General features: G+C 39.0%; 1 protein-coding gene across 12 annotated transcripts in view; it reads right to left on the bottom strand.

Moving 5' to 3' along the window:
* Positions 1-25634, bottom strand: part of KIDINS220 (kinase D interacting substrate 220) — a 97826-nt gene extending 72192 nt beyond the window's left edge. For 8 of the 12 annotated variants that reach the window (XM_060168505.1, XM_060168506.1, XM_060168507.1 and 5 more), the window contains exons 1-8: positions 25500-25634; positions 19061-19189; positions 12934-13032; positions 11801-11899; positions 7286-7384; positions 6147-6248; positions 3558-3656; positions 1645-1842 (exon numbers count right to left, since the gene is read on the bottom strand). In XM_060168505.1, coding sequence (XP_060024488.1) covers positions 1645-1842; positions 3558-3656; positions 6147-6248; positions 7286-7384; positions 11801-11899; positions 12934-13032; positions 19061-19168 — 804 coding nt within the window. In that variant the 5' untranslated portion in view covers positions 19169-19189; positions 25500-25634. The remainder of the gene's footprint in view (positions 1-1644; positions 1843-3557; positions 3657-6146; positions 6249-7285; positions 7385-11800; positions 11900-12933; positions 13033-19060; positions 19190-25499) is intronic. The other 4 variants (XM_060168509.1, XM_060168498.1, XM_060168501.1 and 1 more) reach the window with 1 other exon arrangement.
* Between the last annotated feature and the right edge of the window lie 1129 nt (positions 25635-26763).

Below are 26763 nucleotides of genomic sequence, written 5' to 3'. Positions count from 1 at the left end.
GTTTTCAAGTTAAAATTAGTCATGTATTAATTTAACAGATTTTTTCTGAAAATTTCTTGGAAAAAATTATCTCTAAATAACAGAAAGTTAACTAATATTAATACCTGATATTAATAACCTTCAGAATAAGGGACAGAAGACTTTATACCTCAAAATGAGAACATTTATACCTGAAATTCCACAACAAAAGTTTAGAAAGATAAGTCACCCAGAACAATAAGCCATTCTATTTGAAGGTAACCAACCTCCCATTACAGATGTAAATTAAATAAAATGACACAGTGGCTGTCAATGAACCAGATGAACATTTGGAAATTACATAATACAAATCCCTTGGAATAATACTATATGACAAAAGCCATGGATTCTAAAAAGAAGGGAGTTATAAAGCTAGAGCCATCTGTGGGTTTATAACCACATTTAATTAAGGGAGAAGGTTGGTTCCCAGAACAGCACCTATATTCTATCAATTTGGCATTACAGGCCAACAGTGCACAAGACTCACTCCCCAGTACAAGGCTTAGATGAAGTTCACTACCTCATAAGGACATCTCTGCCCTGAAATTATATCCACCAAGCAATAATCATTATTAATTATATCTTCTCCTAGTTCAAATACTGTAAATGGCCTTTTTTTTTAACTGCTAAATTACAAATCAGTTGTATGAGTTTGGGTTGGGTGATTCCATAAGCTACAGCTCATCTCAATCCTAAGTGGGCCCCAGTGGGCTCTATAGCAAGATGCAGGTCCTCGAGGATTATTAAGTCTAGCACCATGATGTAGTACCTTAACTACTACATTAAAAGTGTAAATAAACCCATGGCAGACACATTTTAGTTGAGAATATTAGCATTAATGTGGGTTCAGACTAGTAAATTAATAAAAGGTTATAAATATTTCATTGCTTACGATGTGTCATGCACTATTCTAGGCACTAGGAAATAAGATAGACAAGGTCCCAGCTCTGAGAGAATTTATAGCCTAGAGGAGACTAACAGACAACATACAATAAACACAAATAAGAAATCAGATAAATGTAATGCAAATAAAATATAGTGATTTGATAGAAAGTGACTGGGTAGCTACTTTGGCTTGGGTAGTCTTGAGAAATCAGGACTAATGTGTAGGATTTGGTGCTTTAACAACAGGATATATAGATGCTGGTACCACTTACTGAGAGGGAGAAGACTGAGGGAAAAGCAGGTGTGGGATGAAACAAACAAGACACCTGTTTTGCTGTAAGTTAAGAAGCCCATTAGACATTCAAGTGGACAGTTCAAGTTGAGCTGGACAGACAAGTGTAGACTTCCGAGAAGAGGTGAGAACAAGAGATACCAATTTGAAAATTCTAGGTGTAAGGGTGGGAGACTTGAAGCCTTGGAACAATGAATAACAACAGCCATGAACAACACCTTTAGTTAGGATGGTTTCAAGATCACATTTTCAATAACAGCATTATTTCTGAAAAATTTAGAAGAACACCTCCACAAAGATTGGAAAGTTTTAACTTATTAGTTCTAAAGGCAGAAATAAAACATCTTAAATGTATGTCATGCAGGAAGAATCTTGAAAGGTGGTGAGAAGTTAAGGTAACCTTCCATCAATGTCACCACTGAAAGACAAATTCTAAATAGATAACCTACCCTATCAGGTATGTTCACATATGTTCCAGCATCAAGTAGATCCTGTACAATTTCTGTATGTCCCTCCTTTGATGCAATCATCAAAGCTGTATTTCCATCCTTATCGGTTAAATTTACATTTGGATTCCTCTTCAAAATTTCTTTTACTGACTGTGTGTAGCCTCCTTTTACTGCCACAATAAGTGCAGTCATTGAATTCTACAAATCAAACAACACCCAAGAAATTAGTACTTTCAGAAAACATATAATTTATTCTATAGTCAAAAAACTGATGTTTTCAAATAGGTGGCCTATTATTAACAGTTATTTCTGATAATAAAATGCCAATATAAATAACCAGAAACAGACCAAAAGTGGCCAGAAGCATATTTTCCATTTTTGAAGATACATTAATTCTCTTCGGTCAATAGGACCGTTACGACATTCAATTCTTTAAATGATAATCCAAAATTGGAGTCATTTACAATGAACAAACCCTCTCACTAAAGTATTGACATATAAAATAGCTGACAGGATGATTCAAAATTAAACACATTCTAAGTTAAATAATCCAAAGTAAGAATCAATCAGACTTCAAAGAATTGTCTATAATAAAATCTGTATGAAAAACTGAAGTAAAACAATGAATTAATAAGCTATAGAATATTTCAATAAAAGTATAACATATTTCCCTGTTTTCCACAGTGATCTACAAACCACATTTTCAAAAGTGTCTTATTTTTAGTGGTTCTTTTAAAAACTGCACATTTAATTTATAACAAAATCACATAATAGAAGAATCTGACTCATTATAAAAGAAATATTAAAACTTATTGTTGAGATTTTGATCTAGTTTGAGATACCATGCAATTTCCTTATAGAAATATTTCAGTTATTATATCAGCCCCCAGAACTAAGCCATAATTCTCTCAATATTAAAATAACACCGCCTTTTCAGATTCCTCAGCAGTCAATAACCATAGAGACAAGCCACTCATCCACTTGATAAACTGTCCAGAAAGGAGGCAAGTGAAAGGTATGACTTCCATGCCTGGGTAAGAATCATGCTCTATCTCCGCACACCACTAAAATACTATGTACCCCTCGAAGGTCATCAATTAGTAGCTTCTGTCAACATGGACAATAGGAGGAGCTGGTTGGTATTATGCCAGGAAGTCACTTTTAATGATTTAGAATTCACTTTTGTTACATTGCAGCCAGAGATCTGGTAGCAACTCTTCTCAGAATCCTTTATGATCCATCTCACATAATAACAATAATTATGTTAACAGAAGCCTGTATTGTTTCTTGTGCATAAATGTCGTCTCCTTTACCTATATTCTTACAAGCTCAAGAGAAGAGCGATATGATAGGCTTCTCCAGTATCCCCAGCACATCTGGCACAGGGCTGGGTGGACCGCGGGTACTCAATAAGGAATTTATAACTGCTAGACTGTAAGATATACTGAACCAATTTTTAAGCTATATAGGTTTTGACCACAGATTTTTGATATTTTTAAATCTATTAGAGAAAACAAGTCACAGATTAAAATACCAAAAAATTATATTATTTTAGAATTTTAAAGAAAAGGTATTTTAACAAAATAGAAACTCTTTCCACAACAGTAATTCAAACAATTTGATTTGGGGAGTATTTTAATTTATACTAAGATTACTAAAAGATATTCCATATAGTTTTAGCCTCCCAAAATTTATGTGCATTAGCAATAAATCCTTAAAAGCACATATCTGTAATACATAATATCTATAATATAATATATTTACCAGGATAACAGAAGATGTTTGTTTTTCTAAGTATCGTTTAGAAACTATAGGGAAATTTTTCTAGGTATATACTAAGGAAAAAGTATTCTCTCTCTTAAAACTAAAAACATCTCTCTACTACCAGCAGTTAAAATAGAAAAGATACTTACAGCTCCTTCTTGATCAACATCAGCTCCCATAGCCAATAAATGTTTTACACATTCCAAATGACCCTTTCGTGCAGCCCAAACCAACGGGGTGGTTCCATACTATTAAAGAAATAATAAATTTAAAATTATTACCTAAGGTGTATTAAAAGAAACTAGCTCTCACCATGAATTTTGATAAAAATCATACTTTGAGCATTTTTAGATTATGGTTTATACCAATCATAATTTTAATCCTAGATAAATCATATTTTCCCCATACTATTTCTCCTTAATAGATGATTAACCACTGCATGAAATGTATTTTAATTAAATTTAACTTTTACAATCAGTGACAATTTTTCCATCATAATGTCATATAGCCTCTAATTTCCAACAAGCTTTCTTTGCTTCCCATATCTTGTGAAATATAAAGTCCAACAGTCTGAAATAGTAACAACCAAGTGCCAAACACAGTTCTAAATAGTTTACACGAGATAACGTGTGTAATCCTCATCAGAAGAATAAGTACAAACCACAATATCACATTTTAACAGATGAGCAAACAAGGCCCTGAGAAGTTAATTACAGGCTCGAAGTCACAAAGCTACTAAGAGGTGGAGCAAGACCCATGAACCCAACAAGCCTGGCTTCAGTCTGTGCTCTTAACCACCACCCCAGATCGGCCTCTGTACCTGACAAAATAAATGTCCGCCTAGAAACTGCACTCAAAAGCGCCTTCTGCTGGAACGTGATTCAAAAGACATCAGAGAATGTAAATCATGCATAAAAGCAATGCTTTATCTTTGGGGAGATTCATAAGACAATGAAGAGACACAAGAATACTCACAGTGACATTTAACTACATGGGAGACTGCAGGTTGAAATGAACATTTAATGAATACCTACTTTTTATAACAGCCTTGACCAATAGAACTTTTGTGCACTGATGGAGGTATGGACAGTGAATGCTGACTACAGAAGAAGGGGCATCTAAGTTGACTGGGTAAGTTAAGGAGACTTAACAGAGAAGCTAACACCTCAACTGAGACTTGAGAAAATAAATAGGAGTTCATCAGGCAGAGGAGGTCATAATATTCCTAGCAGAGGGAATAGGATAAACCATGACACGCACTTCATAGAAATTCATAGAAGTTCACAGAATGGGGCTTCTGTGAACCCGCCTGCCAATGCAGGGGACACGGGTTCGAGCCCTGGTCCAGGAAGATCCCACATGCCGCGGAGTAACTAAGCCCGTGCGCCACAACTAGTGAGCCTGTGCTCTAGAGTCCGCAAGCCACAACTACTGAGTAGTAGCGCCTCAACTACTGAGCCTGCGTACCACACTACTGAAGCCCGCGCACCTAGAGCCCGTGCTCCGCAACAAGAGAAGCCACCACAATAAGAAGCCCACGCACCACAACGAAGAGTAGCCCCCGCTCGCCGCCACTAGAGAAAGCCCGTGCGCAGCAACAAAGTCCCAATGCAGCCAAAAATAAATAAGTAAAGAAAGAAAGAAAGAAAAAAGTTCACAGAATGATAGACAATCTTCTGTATCCAAAAGCTTAGTGTATATGGAGACGAATGGCAAGAAGTGAACCTGGGAAGAAAGACGGGGGTCCACCTGAAAAGTCTGGGCTTTGCCCTGAAACCACAGAAGCTATCAAAGCTCTCCAAAAGCAAGAAAGAATGAAATAATTAAATAAATATTTATCAAATATTTGGGGTATTAAGGATTTTAAAAAATGAATAGAACAAAATCCTGGGGAGCTTTCTGGAGCTGATGGCACATGAGCTGAGTGTGAAGGATGAACAGAAGCTAAAGCAGACGAGGATGAGAGGGCACTCCACACTGTGAAAGAGCACCTGCAAGATGTGGAGGGTTAAAAACAGATGGACTCAGGAACCTGCATCATTTGATAGTTGAGTAAAAGTAGTTTGGGGTAGAGAGAGCAGGAGAGAGGGTAGAGACGGAGGCAAGGATTATCTTTATACATCATAACAGGGATTGATGTCTTTAGGATTTTAAATATGAGAGAGAAAGAACAAGACTTAAATTTTAAAAGATCATCTGGGGGCTTCCCTGGTGGCGCAGTGGTTATGAATCCGCCTGCCAATGCAGGGGACACGGGTTCGAGTCCCGGTCCGGGAGGATCACAGCGGCTGGGCCCGTAAGCCATGGCCACTGAGCCTGCGTATCCGGAGCCTGTGCTCCGCAACGCGAGAGGCCACAACAGTGAGAGGCCCACGTACTGCAAAAAAAAAAAAAAAAAAAAAAAAGAAGATCATCTGGCAACAATACAGAGAAGGCAGACAGGACCCACAGTAGAAAGAAGAGCTACAACAGTAAATAATGAAGATAGGAAATCAACCCTACCTATTTTCCTGAGAATGATGAATGTGATATAAAAGACAATGGAAGGACACTTAGCACGTATTTAATACCTAGGAGGAACCCACCTATGAGATGTGTGTCTTTATAAAATGTATTAATAAATATAAACATAAGATACATCAGAGCTGCCGCATGAGATCATATGAAAATCCTTGTAAGTTAGACACACTGAGTGGACATAATATGAACTAGAACCTGGAAAGATCTTGCTGACCTACCTTATCGGAGCAGTTGACTTTAGCACCATTTTGCAGTAAAAGTTGCACTATATTTGCATGGCCTCTCCCTGCTGCCCAGATGATTGGGTAAACACTGTACTGCTGGGAGGTAGGCAGGTGGGTGAGTAGGTACACAGGGAGGGAGGGAGGGAGGGAAAGAAAAAGTCTTTTAGGTGGATATTTACAGCACACATTTGCTAAGAAGAGGAAACAACAAAGGGAGCAATATAAAGTAGTATTTTACAAAATCAAGTTACAGGCCATTCTCCACTTTAAAAACACATGTAATACTCATAATACATAACTGGGAACTGAGATGCACTCAACCTTAAATATATATTATGAACACATCTATTTTTATAGATTCACTACACAATGTAATTATCTAACCAACAGGTAAGACTAATAAGAATATAAAACCTTTCTTTATAATCCGTCCATTAACTTGAATAAAACCATTTCCTGTTTTTCGGCTGTACTGAGGTATAACTGACAAATAAAATTGTAAGACATTTAAAGTGCATGTAATGATTTGACATACATATACATCGTGAAAGGAATCCCCCCATCAATAAAACAATTTCTTAATCTGCAGTCTGAGATCAAGTCTCAAGCAAAGTACAATAGTAATGCATGTATTACCACCTATAAGAATGTATAGTCTGCTGTTTTTAGCCACCAAGTTTGTGGTGATGTTACAGCAACCACAGAAAACTAATACAGGTGACTTGGAGTAAGGTTTTAGCAGTGGAGAGGGCCAGAAAAAAAAAAAAAAGAATATAGAAAAGTGGCATGGATATTTGGTAAATGTCTCTTTAAAAGAGTTTAGATTAAGAATACATACGCACAGAAAACAGGTAAGATGACTTAAGGATTTCAAAATCTCCTTTTGAAAAATTGTATAGTTATAATTAACATTTAAACTCTAAGAGTTGCCTTTTTGTTGATAAAAACTGAGAAATAAGCTTAGCCTCAGAAAGAAATTTTCATTGTGTTTTGAAATCACATTCTGCATTATTATCTTTAGTAAGATCTAGATCATTTTTATCCACTACGAAGTCCAAAGCATAACCAGCCTTAAGTATTCCCTAAAAGAACTTACTACTTACATTACAGATGGATTTTTTGTTAACGCTTACCAGACCAGTAACACTTGGATTGGCACCATGAGAAAGAAGCAACTCAACCACTTCAGTACGGCCTTTATAACATGCCCACATGAGAGCTGTCCATCCTCCCTAAAGAAAACAAAAAGGTGGGGCAGGGGAGGGAAACAAAACACTGGATTGTCTCTAAGCACAAAAATGGCATTAATGAAGTTCCTTTTGTAACCTTTATTCTTTATAGAACCATTGTTTTAAGAAATCACTACTATGTAGTTTTAAACACCTAAGCTCCCCAGAGAAATACACAATAGTATCTGAAAAAAGTCAAATCTCTTAAGTCCAGTAATGATTACTCCGAAGTTTTATTATATTTTGGAAATTGACATAGAGAACATTCATGTTGGACTCTTTCCAAATTTCCAAGATTTATTTTGGTTTTATAAATATTTTCCTTCAGTAAACATTCTATGTCTCCAGATATTCTCCTCCTGGTATGAGTCTAGACTTTTTCCAGAGAGGGATTCCAGCAACGCTATTCAACTCCTGCATCTAAACCCGTCCTATAAATTCCAGATCATTATCATACCTCTTGCTAAAAAAGAGAGGATGAGAAGGCACTGATCTGTAGACCATGATTTCCAGGGGTGGGCAAAGTCATTAAGTATGAATTAACAGCATAGTAACTTTCTATTTTTTAAGCTACAGGAGTAGTGTTCTTGTTTTGGCAATGTTCTCTTTAACTATAATGCAGTTCAATGAAAGAGACAAATGCAATCAAATTATACTAAGAAGTGAATGTTTTGTTTGCTTTTTTTTTTAAATCAGTATTTGCACCAATCCAACTTTGGGTTCAAGCATATAAATCACTTAATCCTTCTGATTCTGTTTCATTGTCACTAAAAAAGAGATTTAAGAAAAATACTTGCCCTAATCCGAAAAAGGCAAAACTATAGAAAGGGAAAGCAGATCAGTGGTAGCCATGGGTTGGGGAGTGGGTGGAGGGGCTGGTTATGAAGAAGCAGCATGAGGTACTGTTGAAATGATGCAACTGCTCTGTACAGAGCTGTGGCGGTGGACATATGACATCATGTGCTTGTCAAAACCCACAGAACTGAACACCAGAGAGACGAATTTTATTGTAAGTAAATGTTTTAAAAATCAACTAGAATATGGGGAAGACAGAATATAGACTGGGATGAATTAATTATATTACAAACGAATCACATAATTACTTAGAAGCTGATCTAGGTAACTCTGGAAAGCAATATTTTGACTGAATTCTGTAATAATGCTAAAGACGAAAAGAACTGTATACAAACAATGTATTTAGTAGCAGATCTGTTTCTCTCACGGTATGGATTAGAAATTCTGAAACTATTTGTATACTAGAGGTGAACAAATAAGTAAATATATAGTGTGGAGAGTGAGAGCCAGATTTCTCACAGTCAGAGGAGAGTTACAAATTAAGAAAAGGGAGAAGGCTACAGTGGATTGGGTTCATGGTTATCGACCTAGTCTATCTTAAAAAAATATATATATATGTATATATATATACACACACACACAGATACAGAATAGATGTATGTGTATGCAAGAGTTAATATACAGACATGTATTTCCTACATCTATCCAATGAGAAGCACTACAGCAGTGACATCCCAATAACAATAAGCATACCTAACACCTAGATTACTGGTTTCTAAATAACATTTTCAAAAAACAGTAACTAGGGTTCCTTGGAAAACTGATTGATTCCAGGGCTGATAATCAGGGAAATAAGGCAGGGAAAATATAAGATGAACCTGAGCCTGAAGCATTTTGTAATGCCAGAAAGTAAGGAAGTGCTAAAATGTATATCTACATGTATCTATATATAGATATATATTTAGAGAGACAGAGAAAGACAGAGACAGAGTCAGAGAGAGAGAACTCTTCTTTACAGAAGAATTCTAATTAATAAATGTAGATGGAATGATGAAAATAGAAAAATCACCATTATAACACCACAGTCATAACTGCTGCATGCAAGATGCATTGATGGATGCTAAAATAAATGAATGAAAGTTTAATCAAAAACAAGATATTTGTACAGTCTCAAAGTATCTTCCCTCAAATATTTAGTAATTACAAAGGGAAATCTGACAGACACTACCTTAGCCAGGATACATCACCAGTGATACATTCTGGTGAGGTATGTACCTAGATGTGGTACACTAAGAAAGGCATATCACCTCCTTCCCAATAAAGCACAATCTCAGTCTAATCATTAGAAACATCAGACAAATCCAAATTGAGAGACATTCTAAGAATGCCAGACAAGAAGTCTTCAAAGGTGTCAAGGTCATGAAAGACAAAGAAAGGCTGACATAATTTATTTAGGTCAAATTATAGAGCTGGGCATTTAGTCAAGTCTTACACACACCAATATTGTAATCTGTAAAATTCCTGCCCAGAATTGTGTTAATATCATTCCCTCATTTTAATTTGTATAGTATCACCCTATGCAAGAATCTCTGAGATAAAAATTTAATCTTGAGAAACCTATGCCCAAATTTGCAAAATGAAAAGACTGGAACTGACTGCCTATAGCAATGCTGTAGTTTGGTGTCCATTAAAGGTCTTCTCAAGGAAGAATCCTCACTAGACTTCCTGACATTATATCCTGGAATTATTCCTGAATCCCAGACAACCCCTGGTACAACCTCCTCTCCTCATACAAGTCCCAGGGACTCTGCCCTCCCTCACAGTTCAGCAGCCGCCACCACCCACCCAATTCTCTGAGGTTAGGGTCTCTCAATACTAACTACTAAGGGAGACACAGGCCTCAGTTTCCCTAATTTGGGGTGTTTAAAAGCCAAACACAGAGGCCCTTTAAATGTTAAAATATGCTGTGATTTGATAAGTACTTCAGGGAAATGAGAAATATGGAGAACTAAGAAAGTTTAAGAAACCATTTTTTACAAATCTTGACAAGTTTTTACACATTCACAATGTATACTTTATAGTTCCTAACTCCCTTGCTGATATATATGGAAGAATGATAAAGGAGAAAGCCTTTGGAGTAAGCAGTCCTGGGTTCAAAACTCAGTCTGACTGCTTAAGAGCTAAGTGACTTTGGGCAAAGAGTATTTCTTCCAGTCTCAATTTCCTGAACTATATACGCTGAGAACAAAATTAACCCTTAGCCCATAGGATTCTTCTCAGAAGTCAATTAATGATAGGCTAAAAAGAACCTGAAGGGATCAGGCATACAAAAGCTACTTAATATTAATTCACCTGATAAAATGGTATGGTGCTTTTAATAAAATATTGAGAACTAGGTAATTCCATGAATTTCTCTTCTGCTTTATTATACACCAGTTAAGATAAGAACACTGCATTTTACTTTACCTGCCATACCCATCCTTTGGCTAGGTTACTGACATCATTACCTTCTCTCCCTAAATTTTTATAGCAATGTACTTCAATTTCTTTTCAGAAATAGGGAGGATACAAATGGTTCTGTATCCTTCTATAAAAATAAGTATACCAACCACTTCAGTAAGTTTTGTTTTTTTGTTTTTTTTGGTTTTTTTGCGGTACACGGGCCTCTCACTGTTGTGGCCTCTCCCATTGCGGAGCACAGGCTCCGGATGCGCAGGCTCAGCGGCCATGGCTCACGGGCCCAGCCGCTCCGCGGCATGTGGGATGTTCCCGGACCGGGGCACAAACCCGTGTCCCCTGCGTCGGCAGGTGGACTCTCAACCACTGTGCCACCAGGGAAGCCCCACTTCACTAAGTTTTAAGAATAAATATAACACTGTAGAAGAACACCGTGTATATATTACATCGTACAATATTAAGTGCAAGATGGTGGAGTGCTGCAGTTTCTTAAAAATTCAGACCACCTGTACTTCATAAAGCATCAGCAGCAAAGTAATACATGTTGTCTATATCAAGGCAGTTCAATTCCTTCTTTTTTTCCCCTGTTAAAATTAATCTTTGAAAAGGCTGTACATTTTGCAGAATAATTAAGCCAGAAATGATCCCTTTCTTCACCTTTATGCTTTAAGCAGATGCCAAGATCAAATAAGAGCTAAGATAATTAAGAATCATATCTTGTTAAACTTGTAATGTGTACAGATGGCATTAGGAACACAATCACATTTTGAAAATAAGTTTATAAATATTATTCTGAAAATCATGACTTTAAACAACTGAAAATATTTTTAAAACTATACTATGTCCCTCTTAAAGTTCTCCTTAAAGGGAACAACTTTCTCTTGAGTTCTAAAACTGATACATTATAAAGGGTAATAGGTTGTTTTAACAACATTTCAGAATTAAAATTCTAAAATAAACAGAAAATAATGACTAAGAATATTCTAAAGGAGGTGCATTATATCACCGGGTTTTAAAACATTCTTGAGGGTCATTTCAATGCCCAATCCCAAATCCTAAAAACATTATTATAGTATCACCTCACACATAAAAATACAGGACTTAACACATATCCAATACTGCTAATAAGATTCCAGCTGATTAACAGTGGATAAAGAATGTCCATACCATATCACGGTGCTCCAGGTTAGCCCCACATTTAAGCAGTTCTTCCACAATGTGCAGGTGCCCTTCTTTTGACGCTGATATAAGTGCTGTCCAGTTATCCTTGAACACACAGACACAAATGTTACCATTTCAAAACCAAAAATAACATTCCAAAGTGAGGAAAAATAAATGTGAATTTATATACCAGATGATCATACCAAATTGACATGATCCGACCCACTCTAAACTACTCTGAAATTACACTGAAGCATAAGCTCTGTTAAGAATTTATCTGTCTACCTGTATGACTACAATGGTGTAAAAACGGTTTCACAACTGCTTGTTCAGTCTTTTCACTGGACTTCTAATCACATACTGTGTTTTTCAAAAAGGAGAAAAGATGACTATCAAAACCTCAAAGCTAACCCTTGTGGTTAGCAACCATTACTATAAGTTGAAATTAAAGAGCCTGCAATCAGATTTAAGAGCACATTTACAAACTATTAAAGAGATCCCATTTGATGAGTTTAGAAACTGTATGATAAAGAACTATTCTTTATTTTTTTAAATAAAGCCTACAAGTATCCTATCCTAACTTTTATCCATGAGTGTACTATAATTTAATTCAAATGATCACTCAATTAAAATCACCAATTTAATATCATCAATTTGAATCATAAATACAAACAGAAAAACAGATGTAGCTGTGTGACCCTGAAAAATAATTCCTGGGAAACAGAGAAAGTAAGCCTCTTGGAATAGTGATTTATCCCTCATAAACGATATCAGAAGGGACCACATCTTTCTGGCTTATCATATGTGATATTTATAATAATAAGATACCATTATGGGGAGTTACTTAACAATATGACTCATACATATCTTCTAGGCAGGCATTTAATTTTAAGTATATGTGCTCCCTATTCAACCAGTGCCATCTATACATTAAAAAACCTGAAGAGCTGAGAACTTTCACTGAAAGTAAAAATTTCTCTCCTGTTATTACCCCTTTTAAAAAATTGAGTTAGACTATTACTAGGCAAAGTTGAGATACAGAAGAAGTACAATCTATAATCTATTACTTCTGAATCATTTCTTAAAAGCAAAGTTAAGGAAAAGAAAAAGACAAATGAGTAAATTATTTCAATATATACCAAATCTTCCAGATTGCAATTAGCTCCATTCTTAATTAATTCTTTCACTATTTCCAGATTGCCTTGTTCAGCAGCTATCATCAATGGAGTCTGGCCACACTGGAGATATAAAAGACACAGAGAACTTGTCAAGATGCTGTACTTTAGCTGAAATACCAGTTAATTACAGCACACTTACTTTTTCCTGATGTTATGTTAAGCGCTATTTATAGTATTTCATTAATTTAGAAACACCTCTGAATTCTTAAGTTCTCAGATTACTAATAATGTAAAAGTCAAAGAGAAAATGAGACTTTCTTTATGACAGCATTAGCAATCTGTTTTTGGCACTGCAATTTTATTCAAAATAAGTAAGCATGAATAATACTAGGCACTGAAAAGTAATTACCACGATGTATATAAAAATCTTAGGATGTCTGTGGTAACCAAATTCTCTACCAATACAGTTAGAATATGATATAGAATGTGGTTTTATTGTATGTATAAGATGTTTTATCAGGACTAGAGAGAGGAAAGTAAAGCAATAAATAAAAACAATACAGGTGCTGTATATATTACGTAGTTTTTTTAAGCCTTCCCTTATAACCTTAATTCATTGAAGTCCCTACTAGCTACATCAGAGCTGCCCAGCCTGTGCCTAGAATGAGTCACAGCATAAGATACAGTGCTCCCCAGCCCTGAGACAGCAGGGCAGGGCCTGGGCAGCGGGATCCTGGGACAGGTTCCCTCCAGCAGCAAGCCTTGGCTACTGCAAGTGCAGCACACACATTATCATTTTCTGTACATGCCGTGATATCAAACAGGTTAGAAGCACTGGGTTAAAGGTGCTGAAACATACTAAGGTATATGAAAATTACACCAAAAACTAAGTTCAATTAGAGAAATATTTATCTAAGCACCTACTTACTGAATGTGTATCAGTTGGGGGGGGGGAAACATCAGTGATTTTTTTAAATGCTAATCTGACAATATTCCACTGCTTAAAACCCTCCATGGTTTCCTACTGCTCTTTTGGATGAGAACCAAAATCCTTACGTGGCCTGTGGTCTAACGATGGAGAGACGACAGCAGGCCTACCTTGAAACCTGTGCCAGGCCGTTCCCTCCTCACCAATGTGCCCTCAAGCTCTTTCCCACCTCGGGACCCTCAGACAGAGTCTTCCCTTTACCCCACCCAGTTAACCCACCACCCACCCGGCAGCTCTTGGGTCAAACATCAACCCCTTAGGGAAGCCTTGCTAACCCCCTCTAATTTCATTTACTAAACTAATCCTTGTTTGTAATTACACATTTATTTGTGTGATTAACAACTGATTATTGTGTTTCCTCTAAAGGCCCTAAACTCCCAGAGGGTGGGAAGCATGTCTGTTTTGTTTGTTTAGTACTGTACACCCCCAGCGTGAGGTAAAGTGACTGCCACACAGGTACTCAAATATTTATTGAGTAAATGAGTGAGCGAAGTCTGAAAGAATTTAAAAATCCACTAACGGCAACATACAAACATAAAAATAATTATAGTAACAGGCAATATGCAACAGATGCTACTATAAGAATACAAGTAAAGAGAAACACAAATACTGAGTTAAAGGACAAAAGTAAATTGAATTAAATACAGACACTCATATAATGATGGATACTAAATTATATGTGGTAGTCACCTGTCATTCAACCAGAGTCATTAGGGAATGAGATATTATGCATAAATAGATTTTCCAGGTGAAAAAGTTTAGCCTTTAAATATTAAATTTGATTATAACTTTTATGATTACCATTTTCTAAAAAGTAATACACACATTGCTACTTGTTAAACAGATTAACTTAAACACTATGTTTATGATTCTGAGTCATACCTACAGACATCAATTATTACACCAGGCTTGCCTCTGTGAGCTCTAATGTCTTTGAGTTACTTTCTACAGCATGTTTCTCCCTTCTGATTAGATTAACTGGGATAAAAAGTGAAATATCAAAAGCAATGGTATAATATATAAATTAAAGCCAACTAATTGGCTCTATGGTCCTAAGGATATATGACTTGTACATCAGTTTCCAAAATTGTAATTCCCAAGACTCAGGAGCTTTCTGTTTACTCTCTGGGGTCACAGTCACATTTCAGATAGTTCACAAAGACAGGTGCTCTTAGAGTATGAGGGAAAAAATAAGTTAGATGTGTATTAAAATCCATAACACAAATAAGACAGATGGTGTAAACGTGATTAACTGAAACAAGCCAAATGAAAGACTTGAAGAGTCATAACTTTCTCTTGCAGAAACTATTAGTTGTCTACCCAGTATCTAGAGCTACAGGATTTTGTTGGGGTGGCAGCATGCTCAGCTAAAAACACCTACATTGTTCAGTCTTACTTGCAGTTGGAAATAATCCATGGCACCACTCTGGCTAGGTCTCCCAGGAAGGCTCAGTAATTAGACTAACTCGGCTGGCCCGTTCCCTTTCCCTTCTTGTCTGATATGTGGACACAATGCTGCAGTTGTATCAAGACAGCTGATGTGAAGTAACAAGCACACAGAGAGGAGTGGCCAGAAGGGCAGGAGGAGCCTGGGAAGGTATCCTGACGCCATCATATCAGCCTTGGAATGTCTCCTCCAGCTTGTCATTACATGAGAAAAATAAGATCTTAATTTGATTAAGCCACTATTTTGGGAGCTGTTACATGCAGTCCAAAGCAATCTTCAACCTTTTGTAGCTACATTATCCAAATAGATAAGTGATTTTCAGGAAAGGCTGCCATTAAGTTTTATTAAATCCCTTAAGGTAGAAGGATATTTACCTTATAAGTTGTGCCTTATCACAAAACATATTTATTCTACTAGTTCTTGCTTAGCCAATCTAGTAACTACAGTTGTGGAGACAGAGTGACTTAGAAACAGTCATGACGACTTTACTCTTTCACTTCAATATGAATCACTAAAAGGCCCTCCCCTACCTAACCCCACATACACATCCCAGCAAATCCCAAACCCATTTCTTTCCAAAAAGTACAGGATCACATAACTCATATAATACTCTATTGATAATGACCTCAAACCAAAACACCAAGACAGAACACTGCGCGCCAACTAACATACAGCACAACAGCTATCATATTTTATCTCAGCTTCCCAGAAGCTACAATGCAAAAACATCTCCTATTCAGCATCTTTTTGCTCTTCCCAATTCCTAGGTAGTCCCACTTCTATTTATTCAGGTGTACTGGGCCTAGATAACCATTGCCCTTTAAAGCAGTCACCTTTGGAGGATCAATACGTCTTCCAATAATTGTAGTGAAACTAGAACATTTTTTAATTCTCCTTTGAAGCTTCCTTCAGGGTTTACATTTGTAAGCACGTAACAAAATTCACCTCCTGAATTTAGAGCCCTGTTTCATTTTCTCAGACAGGGAATAATGTTCAACCTCAACACTATATCCTTGTATCAAGGAGAGCTGAGAGTGCTCTTTTCAAAAATAAAGTTAAATTAAATTAAAGCCCTTCACTGATCTACAAAGGGCGAAGACTTGCCATCATTGAGAACATTCAGAGGCCAAGAGATTTATCTAGTTTACAAATAAAGTAGAAAGAAAAAAAGGAAGGAAATTAGCATTTATTAATTGCAGCCCATCATATGCTAAGCACAGCATCAGGCAATTTTCCCCACATTATCTTATTTTATTGATGTAACATTAAGAAACTTTTTGAAAACTGATAACCAAACATATTAACATGAGGTAATTAAGTACTTCACTTTTTAAAGGCAAGAAAGAGGGAAGAAGGTCTAAGCAACTTTTTAGAATTCTATAAAAATTAAATTTAATCAGAAGCTGTAGAAGCAAAATGCTAAAAAAGGCCTTGAGAAAGCTACTTTCTCCACAACCTTCACATTAAGCCATAATGTAAAAATCCCAGGTTGCTTCAAAGTATTATTTTAAAAATCCAATTTTAATTTATTGAATACTAAACTAGATGTAAATATCACTAATAACCATTAAATGCTACTGCATGCATGATGACAAGTTAAGCTCTAAACCAAATACACTTCATTCTTTGTAAGATTAATTTAAGTTTATGCTTATTATGTGCTATCTTTCTCCTTCCAAGTGAAGCTATTTTCTCAATATTCCCAAAGAAACTGTCTATGAAATAAAACTTAATCTTTTTAAACTATCATTTTATTATTCCAAATATGCTAATATATGCTAATAAAATGACTACTTCCATAAGCAGTTCTTTTATAACAATGAACAATCTCCAATTATTAATTTTATCTCATTTATGCATAACAATTATTGACTATTCAAAACCATAGAAGGGAATAATGATGTCAACTAACCAAAATATAGTTTGTTCAATATAGAAACATTGAAGATATAGACACTATCATTAGATGAACTTATGCTTAAGACTCAAAGACAAAAGAGCATGAACAGATCATAGGTTGTTTGAAGTCAAACAGAATGGGTTCAATCTGGATTTCACCAGGTAATATCTTGGATAGGAAACTGAAGGATTAAGTCATTTATCTGTAAGTCAAGATAAATAAGAGTATAATTTTTTATGGAGTTTCTATGCAAATTAAATGAGCTAAATATATAGAACTATTACCATATCTGCATAAATAGTCAATAAAAACAATAGCTATCATCAATGTATTGCAATAACAAAAATTTTATATCACGATTTCTTTAACGAGAGCTAACATTTAATAAAATTAGGTACCCCATGTCAAAAACAATAATAATAATAAAGAAATAACTGTTGATTCAGCAGCTTTCAAAACATTTATAATATTTGCATACCCATGTTCATAGCAGCAGGATCCACAACAGCAAAGAGGAGGAAACAACCCAACTGTCTATCAATGGATAAGTGGATAAACACACTGTGGTACATACATATAATGGAATATTATTCAGCTGGAATAAGGAAGGAAATCTTGTCACATGCTACGACATGGATGAACCTCGAGGATATTACACTAAACGAAATAAGCCAGTCACAAAAAGACAAACACTGTACAGTTCCACTTCTATGAAGTACCTAGAGTAGTCAAATTCATAAAGACAGAAAGTATAATGGTGGTTACCAGGGCCTGGGGTCGGGGGAATAGGGAGTTGTATAATAGATATGGAGTTTCAGATTTGAAAAAGTTCTGGAAGTATTTCACATGTGAATTACTTAACACTACTGAACACCACTGAACTGTACACTTAAGAATGGTTAAGATGGTAAATTTTATGTTTTTTCCCCACTGTAAAAAAAAATCATAAAACTCTGCATGTCTACACACACAGATACATGTATGTGCACACATATACATACATATACATTTGTGTAAAACTAAAATCAGTCCATGTTCATCTTATTCACTGGTCAGAAAAAAAAAAAATTACACTGTATTGAAATACAGTCCTAAGAAAAAGGATTATTTTTCTTAAGTTTTATAAAACATACATATTTGCCACTTAAAAAATTCATACAATAAGTTTATTAGTCCCTAAAATGTTGCAGCTTGGCTGTTCACAATAAAATAATCAACATTTTATCTGCTTGTATTGTTGAAAAGAAATATCTAATACGAGTTAATGAAAATGATGAATATATACTTCCCTGTCTTATTAAACAGAACACACGACCTATTTAACTATCTGTTAAAGATTTAAGTCTTTAAAATCCCAAGGCGTGTGGAATGAACAACTCGGGAAGAGGGTGGAGGCTCCAGAAAAGAAAATATTTCAGAAAGTCCTAATTTTGTCTGGTTAATCTTTTTTTTTTTTTTTTTGGTTAATCTACTTATAAGAAGATTGGGTCTAGAAGCTCTTCTAAAGTTTCCTAGAAACACTTTTGATTTCAGTAATTAAACTTCTTGAAGGGTGACTGTTCTATCTGGAAAAAAGCCAAACATAAGTCTCAGTCATAAAGCATAAATTCAATATTCAATCATTTATATAAGTTCAAATGTATTCCAACAATACAGAATTCAAAGAACTTTTAACTATAAGAAATTATATCATTACTGAGGGTGAGAACTACAAATTTCTTACTTACCTTTATCCTTAGCACAGTGCCTCATACATAGTGGGTAGTCAACAAATATTGGTAAGAAGAATTTAATTTTAGAAACTTGGTCTTACCTCATTTCTCTCATCTACATCCTTGCATTTTTCAAGAAGAGCTTTCAAAGCAGGAATGTTTTCTTCTTCTACATAATTTATTACGCTCTGTGATATGAGAACTGACATTTTCACAGAAAGCTACAATACCTGTTAAATCAGATCATAATTTGGGATTAGGAAAACAAAGTTACTACTAACTATATTACTTTCTTAACCTTAAACTTGTACAATTACACCTCCATTGGCAGGAGTAAAAACAAGGCCCCATAGCTCAGCTCTCAAAATGTCCACCCCTCTCCTCCCAAGACTCACACTCATCTCTCTCTTAACTCATCCAAACCCCAAACTCCAGACCCATCCCCCAAACCCTCCTCCTCACCACCACCCACCACCCACAAATAAAAGCAAGCGCTCCACGGCCTCTCCTGCTATGTTCTCCATCTCAGTAAATGGCCACTCCAGCTCCATTCTTCCAAGGTCAAAACCTTGGAATTATCCATGACTTATCTCGTCCCTTTACACTCTACATTCAATCTATTAGCAAATCCTTTGGTTCTACCTATAAAATGTATTTCACATCTGGTCACTACTCACCACCTCCATCACAACCACCCTGGTCCAGCCACCGTGACCTCTCACCTAGATCCCAACTGCTCTCCCCTCCTCCATGTTGCCTTTCCCACCGTCTATCCTCCACAAGGCAACCAGGTGATCTTTTGAAAATGTAAGTTGGACCAGAGCTTCTTAAATCATAATATACATCAGAACCACCTAGAGCTTGTAAAACACAGATGCCTGGGCCCTTCCCTCAGAGATTCTGACAAGTAGGTCCTGGTGCAGCCCCTGTATCTGTATCTTTAACACGCTCCACACACCTGCCTTTGCTCAATTTGCTCCCTGCATTTGGAACACCACTCCTAAATCACTGAGCTGCATCTTGGCCATCCTGTGCTCAAAACCCCCCAACAGTTGTTCTCTCACTCGAAATAAAAACCCTAATTCCTTATCATAGCCCAAAAGGCCCTGCCTGACCTATTCCAGCCCCTCTCCATGTCCCTGAGCTTATCTACCACTCTCTTTCGCCTTCATTTTGCTCAGGCTACCCAGGGTTTCTGTTCCAAAGTCACCTGATCAGAGCATCCCTGACCACTGTGTGCGAGACAGCCATCACCCCCACTATCGTTCCTCATTACATCGCCCCGCCTTGCTTTTCCATGCAGCACTTAGCATCACTCAAGAAACCTTTGTGTTTTGCTTTCTGGGTTTTTCGTCTGCCTCCTCATCGTCCACCCCACCTCCAAAATGCAGCCCAACGGGAGTAGAGACTATTCCTGTTTTGTTTGATGCTGAATCCCCAGCATGTAGAACAGTGCCTGGCACACAGCAGACACCAATATCTAAGAATGAATGAGCATGCCTACACCGATGCACCCACCTGGAATTCTTCACCCATCTTTAACTTTCTAACAAATGGAAACATTCCTTCAAATTCCACCTCAGGGGGATCCTCCTCTGGGACCTCCTCCCCCTTCCTTCCCCTTACTCTGTCCTTCCCCGCCCTGGTCAGTTTCACCCAGTACACCTATATGTCATGCATATCTGCAGTATTACACTTATAACAACATATCACAATTATTAATTTACTTTGAAATCCTTGAAAACAAGATCATGTCTTACCTTTTCATCCTCAGCAACTAAGGAAAGGCTTGGTACATCGCCATTAAATGATTATGGAATTAACAGGAATATTTTATAATTACAGAGGCTATGTGCACGCTAAATTTTAATGTTACACCTGGTGAATCTGGTTAAGGTGTAAAACAGAGTTCTTTGTACTACTCTTACAAGTCTTCTGTAAGTTTGCAATTACTTTAAAAATTTTAAACACACATGCAAATGTCTGACAAAGCCCTTATTTAGATCAAATATTTTTCCTCACTATAATATCACACAAGACTGGAATGAGCACAGTAAAGAAAAGTAGTTATAGACATTGACCTCAGTTGTTAAAAAGAAAAAAAAATTGAAAATCTTAAGATCTTCAAATCTTGTTACCTCTCTCCCCCAATCTGTTATGTGATGGTATGTGTATCACCTTGAGATACATAAAACTTTAAAAGTTATCACTCATAGATTGTGACTAATATTAAAAGACTTCAGACTTAGATCCTTTCAGACTAAGATTAAGCAGAAAATGGTAATAGTAAAAAAAAAAAAAAATTGAAGCTGCCTTGCCTTAAGCCACCTGAAAGATATTCTTTAAACGAATCTATTAAGGAAAGGTGATCTACCTTTGTCATAGAGTTTTGAGAAAATGCAATTCTACACAGCCATAACTGAATAACAGTTCGATCTAACAGTAGTCTGTTGGAAGTCTGTAATTTACAATGCTTCAGGTTACCACTGACAAGTTGAATAATACACTGTTTCTGCCCTATGGAGACTTAGGGCTCTTTAAAGTACTGGAGGATAAAAGAGGTGACTGGGGGAAGAGAGAAATGGCTGAAATAAAATTGGTTGGCTGAAGCTGGGCGATGGGCACATGAGGGTTCATCATGATCCTCTACTTTGTGTACTTAGGGGGAAATATTACAGCAGGCTTTGCTGATCGTTCAGCATTACACGCCTGGAATTCTGGTAATCTCTGCATTCATCCACCCATCCCTTCTTTACTGTTAAGTTTCTTTTTTTTTTTTTTTTAACATCTTTACTGGAGTATAATTGCTTTACAGTGGTGTGTTAGTTTCTGCTTCATAACAAAGTGAATCAGTTATACATATACATATGTTCCCATATCTCTTCCCTCTTCCATCTCCCTCCCTCCCACCCTCCCTATCCCACCCCTCTAGGTGGTCACAAACCACCTAGCAGATCTCCCTGTGCTACAGGGCTGCTTTCTTAATGGGAGGAACTTCACAAGTCTTACCTTCACAAATTCAGAAGCGCCTAAAACAGTTTCTTGTGCATATTAAAGAATTGTTAAATGTTTCCTGAATTGAATTTGATCGTCACATCACATTTATTAATTTAACAGGAGAAAACAGTCTACCACACTGACAGTTATAAAATGATTCCCATGAGCCAGGCTTCTAACAAATCAAGAATTTGATCTCAAGTGTGCCCAGTAAATCAGATTATGTTCTTCGATGGCCAGGTCTCCCAATCTCTCCCTCAGGGGCTTCACTTTTGATTAGCCGTGCTTCCCCTCTTAAATAAATCCTTTCAACAGGTTCCATTCTCATCTAAAAACAAATACCCTCACCCCCCACAACCCATCCTCGGCTCTCGTCATTCTCAGAAATTCCCTGTCAGCTTCAAGCCATCCTCCCCTCCCCCTCCCCCTCACAGGACCAGGCTCTCCTCTCCATCATCCCGACATCCCGACAGACACGTGTGCCCAACCCACCAACAGACAGCCTAGAGGTCTCAATTTAAAAGTCACTTCCCCCAGTGAGGTTTCCCTGACCGCCCACTCCCCTCCCAGACCAGCTTAGGGCCTCCTCTCTCCCTCCTTCTTTCTCAGTCTTCCTTAAAGATACACTGCACTTCGTTGCAGTGACTGTGCTCCCAGGCAGGAAGCATGCCTGGTTTGGTCACCACTGTTTCCCCCATGCCTGACACGTTTCCAGGAACAAAGGACAGGCTCAACAGGCATCAGGTGAACGAAGGCAGCCCAGGGGGCAAGGCCTCATCTGTTCTGCAAATATTTCCGGGGCACCATCATGTGCAAGGCCCATGACAGCCTTTAGTGGATTCCTATCAAGCCTTCAACAAGCTTACCGTTCACTAGGAGACATAAAAGAACTTCATCACGAAAAGAGCATTTACACGTCACCTTACAGTTTATGAGATGCTTTTATATCTATGATCTATTTGATTTTCCAATAATCTTAAGTATCATCTCTCATTTTACAGATGAGAAAACAGGTTTCATACACAAGTAATTTGCCCAACATAATTCAAAAAGCAAATGTGTACTATCCAGATAAATCCAAGTCATGATTTAAGGTAGAACAGTGCTGCAGAAACCCAAGGTCCTATGAGAGCTCCCAAGAGAGGTTCCTACTCTTACTGGAATATCATGGAAGTATCACTTTGTGTTGATCCCTGAAGAATGGGTCCACTGGTAGGAAATGAAAGAAGGGCATACCAGGCAGAAGGGACAGAATGAACACAGAGAGTGCTGAGTGACTATGCAGTGTTATGTCCAGGAAACAATGAACAGCGTGGATAGGGAACGTAAGTAAAAAGTTAGAGCTACGACTGGAAAGTGAGGGTGGTTAGATCTGTAATCTCTGCGAGATAAGGGCCGTCTCTCTTTTGTTCTTATGTCCCCAGCACCTATTACAGGTCCAGAGCAAGTAGAAACATCAAAGATAACTGCCAAACTGAGTAACTGTATAGGTACACTAAACATGCCTCTTCTGTAGGCCTGCCCATAGCTCCCACTACCCTCAACAGCCATGTTCTCTACCATCAGGCACAACCAGTGATGAGCACATGAGGACACGTGACTGCTCAAAAAGATAAGCTGGGCCAGTCAGATTCCTCTCTCTAGAACTGGAAATTAGAAACCAGAGACCCAGGCATTGCAGACCATGAACAAAATGATACAGTTTTGAGGCAGCCAGTCAGCAGAGAGAGGATCCAACGATGTGAACAGAGAACACTCCTCATAACTGAGAAAACAAATGTGGCCCCTGAGAGATCTACAGAAGGTGGAGCTGCCTTAGATCCCGATTTCTTTCCGATTCTCAGTCAGTCCTGCAAATCTCCTTTTCCCTGAGGTAAAAGAGTAAATCTCTGTCCCTCGCCTTCTAAACAGCCCTGACTAACACAGTGGCAGAGAAACTGAGCAAAAGCAGGAAGGAAGAGGGGGATGGCACACTCACATGATCCTAGGAAAACTTCCCCCAGCAGTGAATGCGGCCCAGAATCGGACCCCTGGATACCAGTCAGACAACCCACAGGAGAGGGGACAGGCGGTAGGGATGCAGAAGAAATGAGAGATATGAACTTGAACAGTATAAAATCCCCCATATTGGACCCTTTGACCTACCAAAATATCCAGAAGAGAGATTCTGAATGTAGACATTTTAAAAAATATGTGACCAGACATGAAAGAACTGGCAAAGATGACTAGATACCACGCATAGGTGATGAGAGGATGATGGTCCCACTAACAAAAAAAAAGTGGAGTCCAGAGAAGGTCAGGACTTTCCTCTGTTTGGTTAGTATCCCCTCCTTCCCCACCACTCCTGCATGCTGAATGTGAGGTACTCGAAAAAACCTGGGTTGGAGAATCCACCCAGTTTTTGGAAGAACAGATCTGCAAATCACTCACACAGAGTGTAAAACAAAGACCCTCATACTTGTGTGCATCAAAGTTACTCAGGAAGCTTGTCAATACAGAAATTCCTTGGGCTTCTCCCCCAGAGAATCCTATTCAGTAGACCTGGGGCGCAGAAACTGACATTTTAACAAGCACCCCAAAATGGTTCTGATGAAAGTTTCCACGCTAGCAAAGCTAGAGAACAAAGAACACAACCTTGCCGCTGCATTTCTCACCCTCGGCTCTGCATCAGGTCTCCTAGGGAGCTTTAAAAAATTTAGATGGCTGATCTTCAGTGCTGTCAAAGTGGAGACAGTGACAGAACGTATCACAGTCACCTATCTGAAGGGGTGATTCCTGAGCCACACCCCAGGCCGGCTGAATGGGAATTCTGAGGGTAAGGCTAAGAAAGCTACATTTTTAACCAGTGCCCCCTAGCGGCTAGCAAAGATAGCTCCATAAATAGTTATTAATAAAATATTCTTCATTGGTTTAAACCTTACTATGTGCCAAAACAATTTTAAAGAAAAATAATCCAACGTTATTGGCTGACAAATCGCTTCCCTATAAATAAATCAAGGAAGAGTCGTAATCGATGGCTTGCTGACATTTTGCTGATATAACGGCCTGCACAGGACAATGGCGTAATGGAGCCCAATATGAAAGCAAAGGGAGAAAAACCAACCACCTCCTCCGTGGAAGCCCAAGGAAAGAGACCTCGAACGCCTGCCCTAGCGGTACCAGCTAAGGGGGTTCTCGAGGAGGTGGGTGTGCCTGCGGCTGCTCCGAAAAAATAACCAAAAGACACTTGTTTCACTAGCATCCCCCATCTCACCCCCCCAAAAGGCTGACTACCTGCGACACCAAGTCCAAGACCTTCCCGGCGCCCCAGCAAGCGCGGACCCGCCCGGAAAGCCGGACACCGGCCCCCCCCGCACCGCGGCCCCGCATCGCCCCCTCCCTCCCCTCCCTCGACCCCGCACACGCACTCGGCCTCGCGGCCCCCTCACCCGGCCACGGCCCCTTCCCCACACCCGGCCTCACCCTTCCTCCGCTCCCTCCTCGCTCTGCCTCGGCCCCCTACACTCCCCACCACGGCCCCTCCCTGCCGACCACCACACTGACCGTCTCAGAACCTGGCCCCAGGACGGCTTCCACAGCTCCGGCGGAAAGGGCCCGCTTTGCCGCAGGCGCTGTCAGAAGACTAGAAAGGGAGAGACCGCGGCTTTCAGCGCGTCGCCCTCACCGTAGCCGGCAGCCATTTTTCCCCCCCGTCTCCGCAAACTGACAGATCACGTGACCCCGGCTGAGGGGCGGGGCTGAGGGTGGCCACGCCCCGTGTCTGTCTGCGGAGCCCGAAGGAGGCGGGGCTGGGTGGGGCTGCCGGCGCCGGCTGGAGCGAAGCGGGGTAGGCGGGCTGGGGCGAGGGAAGCGAGTCACCCAGCCCTGCCTCCCTCGGCACATTCTCTCTGGCCTCCAAATTTTGGCGTATTTTGGCAAGCGCCCCAGGCAATATTTTCTTCATCTTCAGTGTCACTCTTCATATTATGGCGAGTTTCTTATCCCAGTTCACCATTATCATCAAAGCTTATGCAGAGAAATAAACCGCAATTATAACTTCAAACGACTCTGCAAACATATTGCGAAGGGAGGCTAGCTGAAATCCCGTCCTCCTGAACCCAGAACACCTGTGGGATCTAATCTCCCGGCCCAGAGAGCCCACCGCCTCCCCCGCTTCCTCACTCCCCCCTCTGCAGCCCAGCAGACCGTCCTTACCCGGGTCTCTGCAGAAGGAACCTCTGACCTGCTGGCGGCCAAATGTGATTGACCACTTTTCCACTCACAGTTTCGCTCGCGACTCCCTCCTGGAAATGTTCCCCTCCCTCGGCTTCTGTGACTCTGATTCTCCTCGTTTTCCTCCCATTTCTCTAGTTGCTCCTCTCAGATTTCACCTCCCTTCAAATTGGTTAACATTTCCAGAATTCAGCTCAAAGCTGGACTCGTCACCCCACCCCCCCGACCTGGTGTGATCCTCCTGTTCTGACACTGTCGGGGGACCTGACTCCTGCCCCCATCCACCGAGGCAGGAATTGGGAAGTCATGCACCTCCTCCTCCGCCCCTGCCTAATGTCATCCAATCAGCCCACACCGCCTGACTGCAGCCACTTTCATCACCCCTGAGCTGCTTAAAGGCTTCAGAAGCTCCCCACCAGGACTACATATCAAAAGCCCCCAACTACCCTCCCTGCCTCTGCTGGTGCCCCACTAACCGTCTCCCCAGGAGACTGGGGATCATGTCACTTCTTTGATTAAACTCCTCAGCAGCCTTCCATTTCCATAGAACAGATTCCCAAATAGTACTTAACAGGCAAGTCTCCTCTGGAGCTGG

This window comes from Lagenorhynchus albirostris, chromosome 13, assembly GCF_949774975.1.
Source record: "Lagenorhynchus albirostris chromosome 13, mLagAlb1.1, whole genome shotgun sequence".
NCBI classification, from domain to species: domain Eukaryota; kingdom Metazoa; phylum Chordata; class Mammalia; order Artiodactyla; family Delphinidae; genus Lagenorhynchus; species Lagenorhynchus albirostris.
The sequence above is the reverse complement of the archived record's forward strand: the minus strand, read 5'-3'. Positions and strand labels throughout refer to the sequence as shown.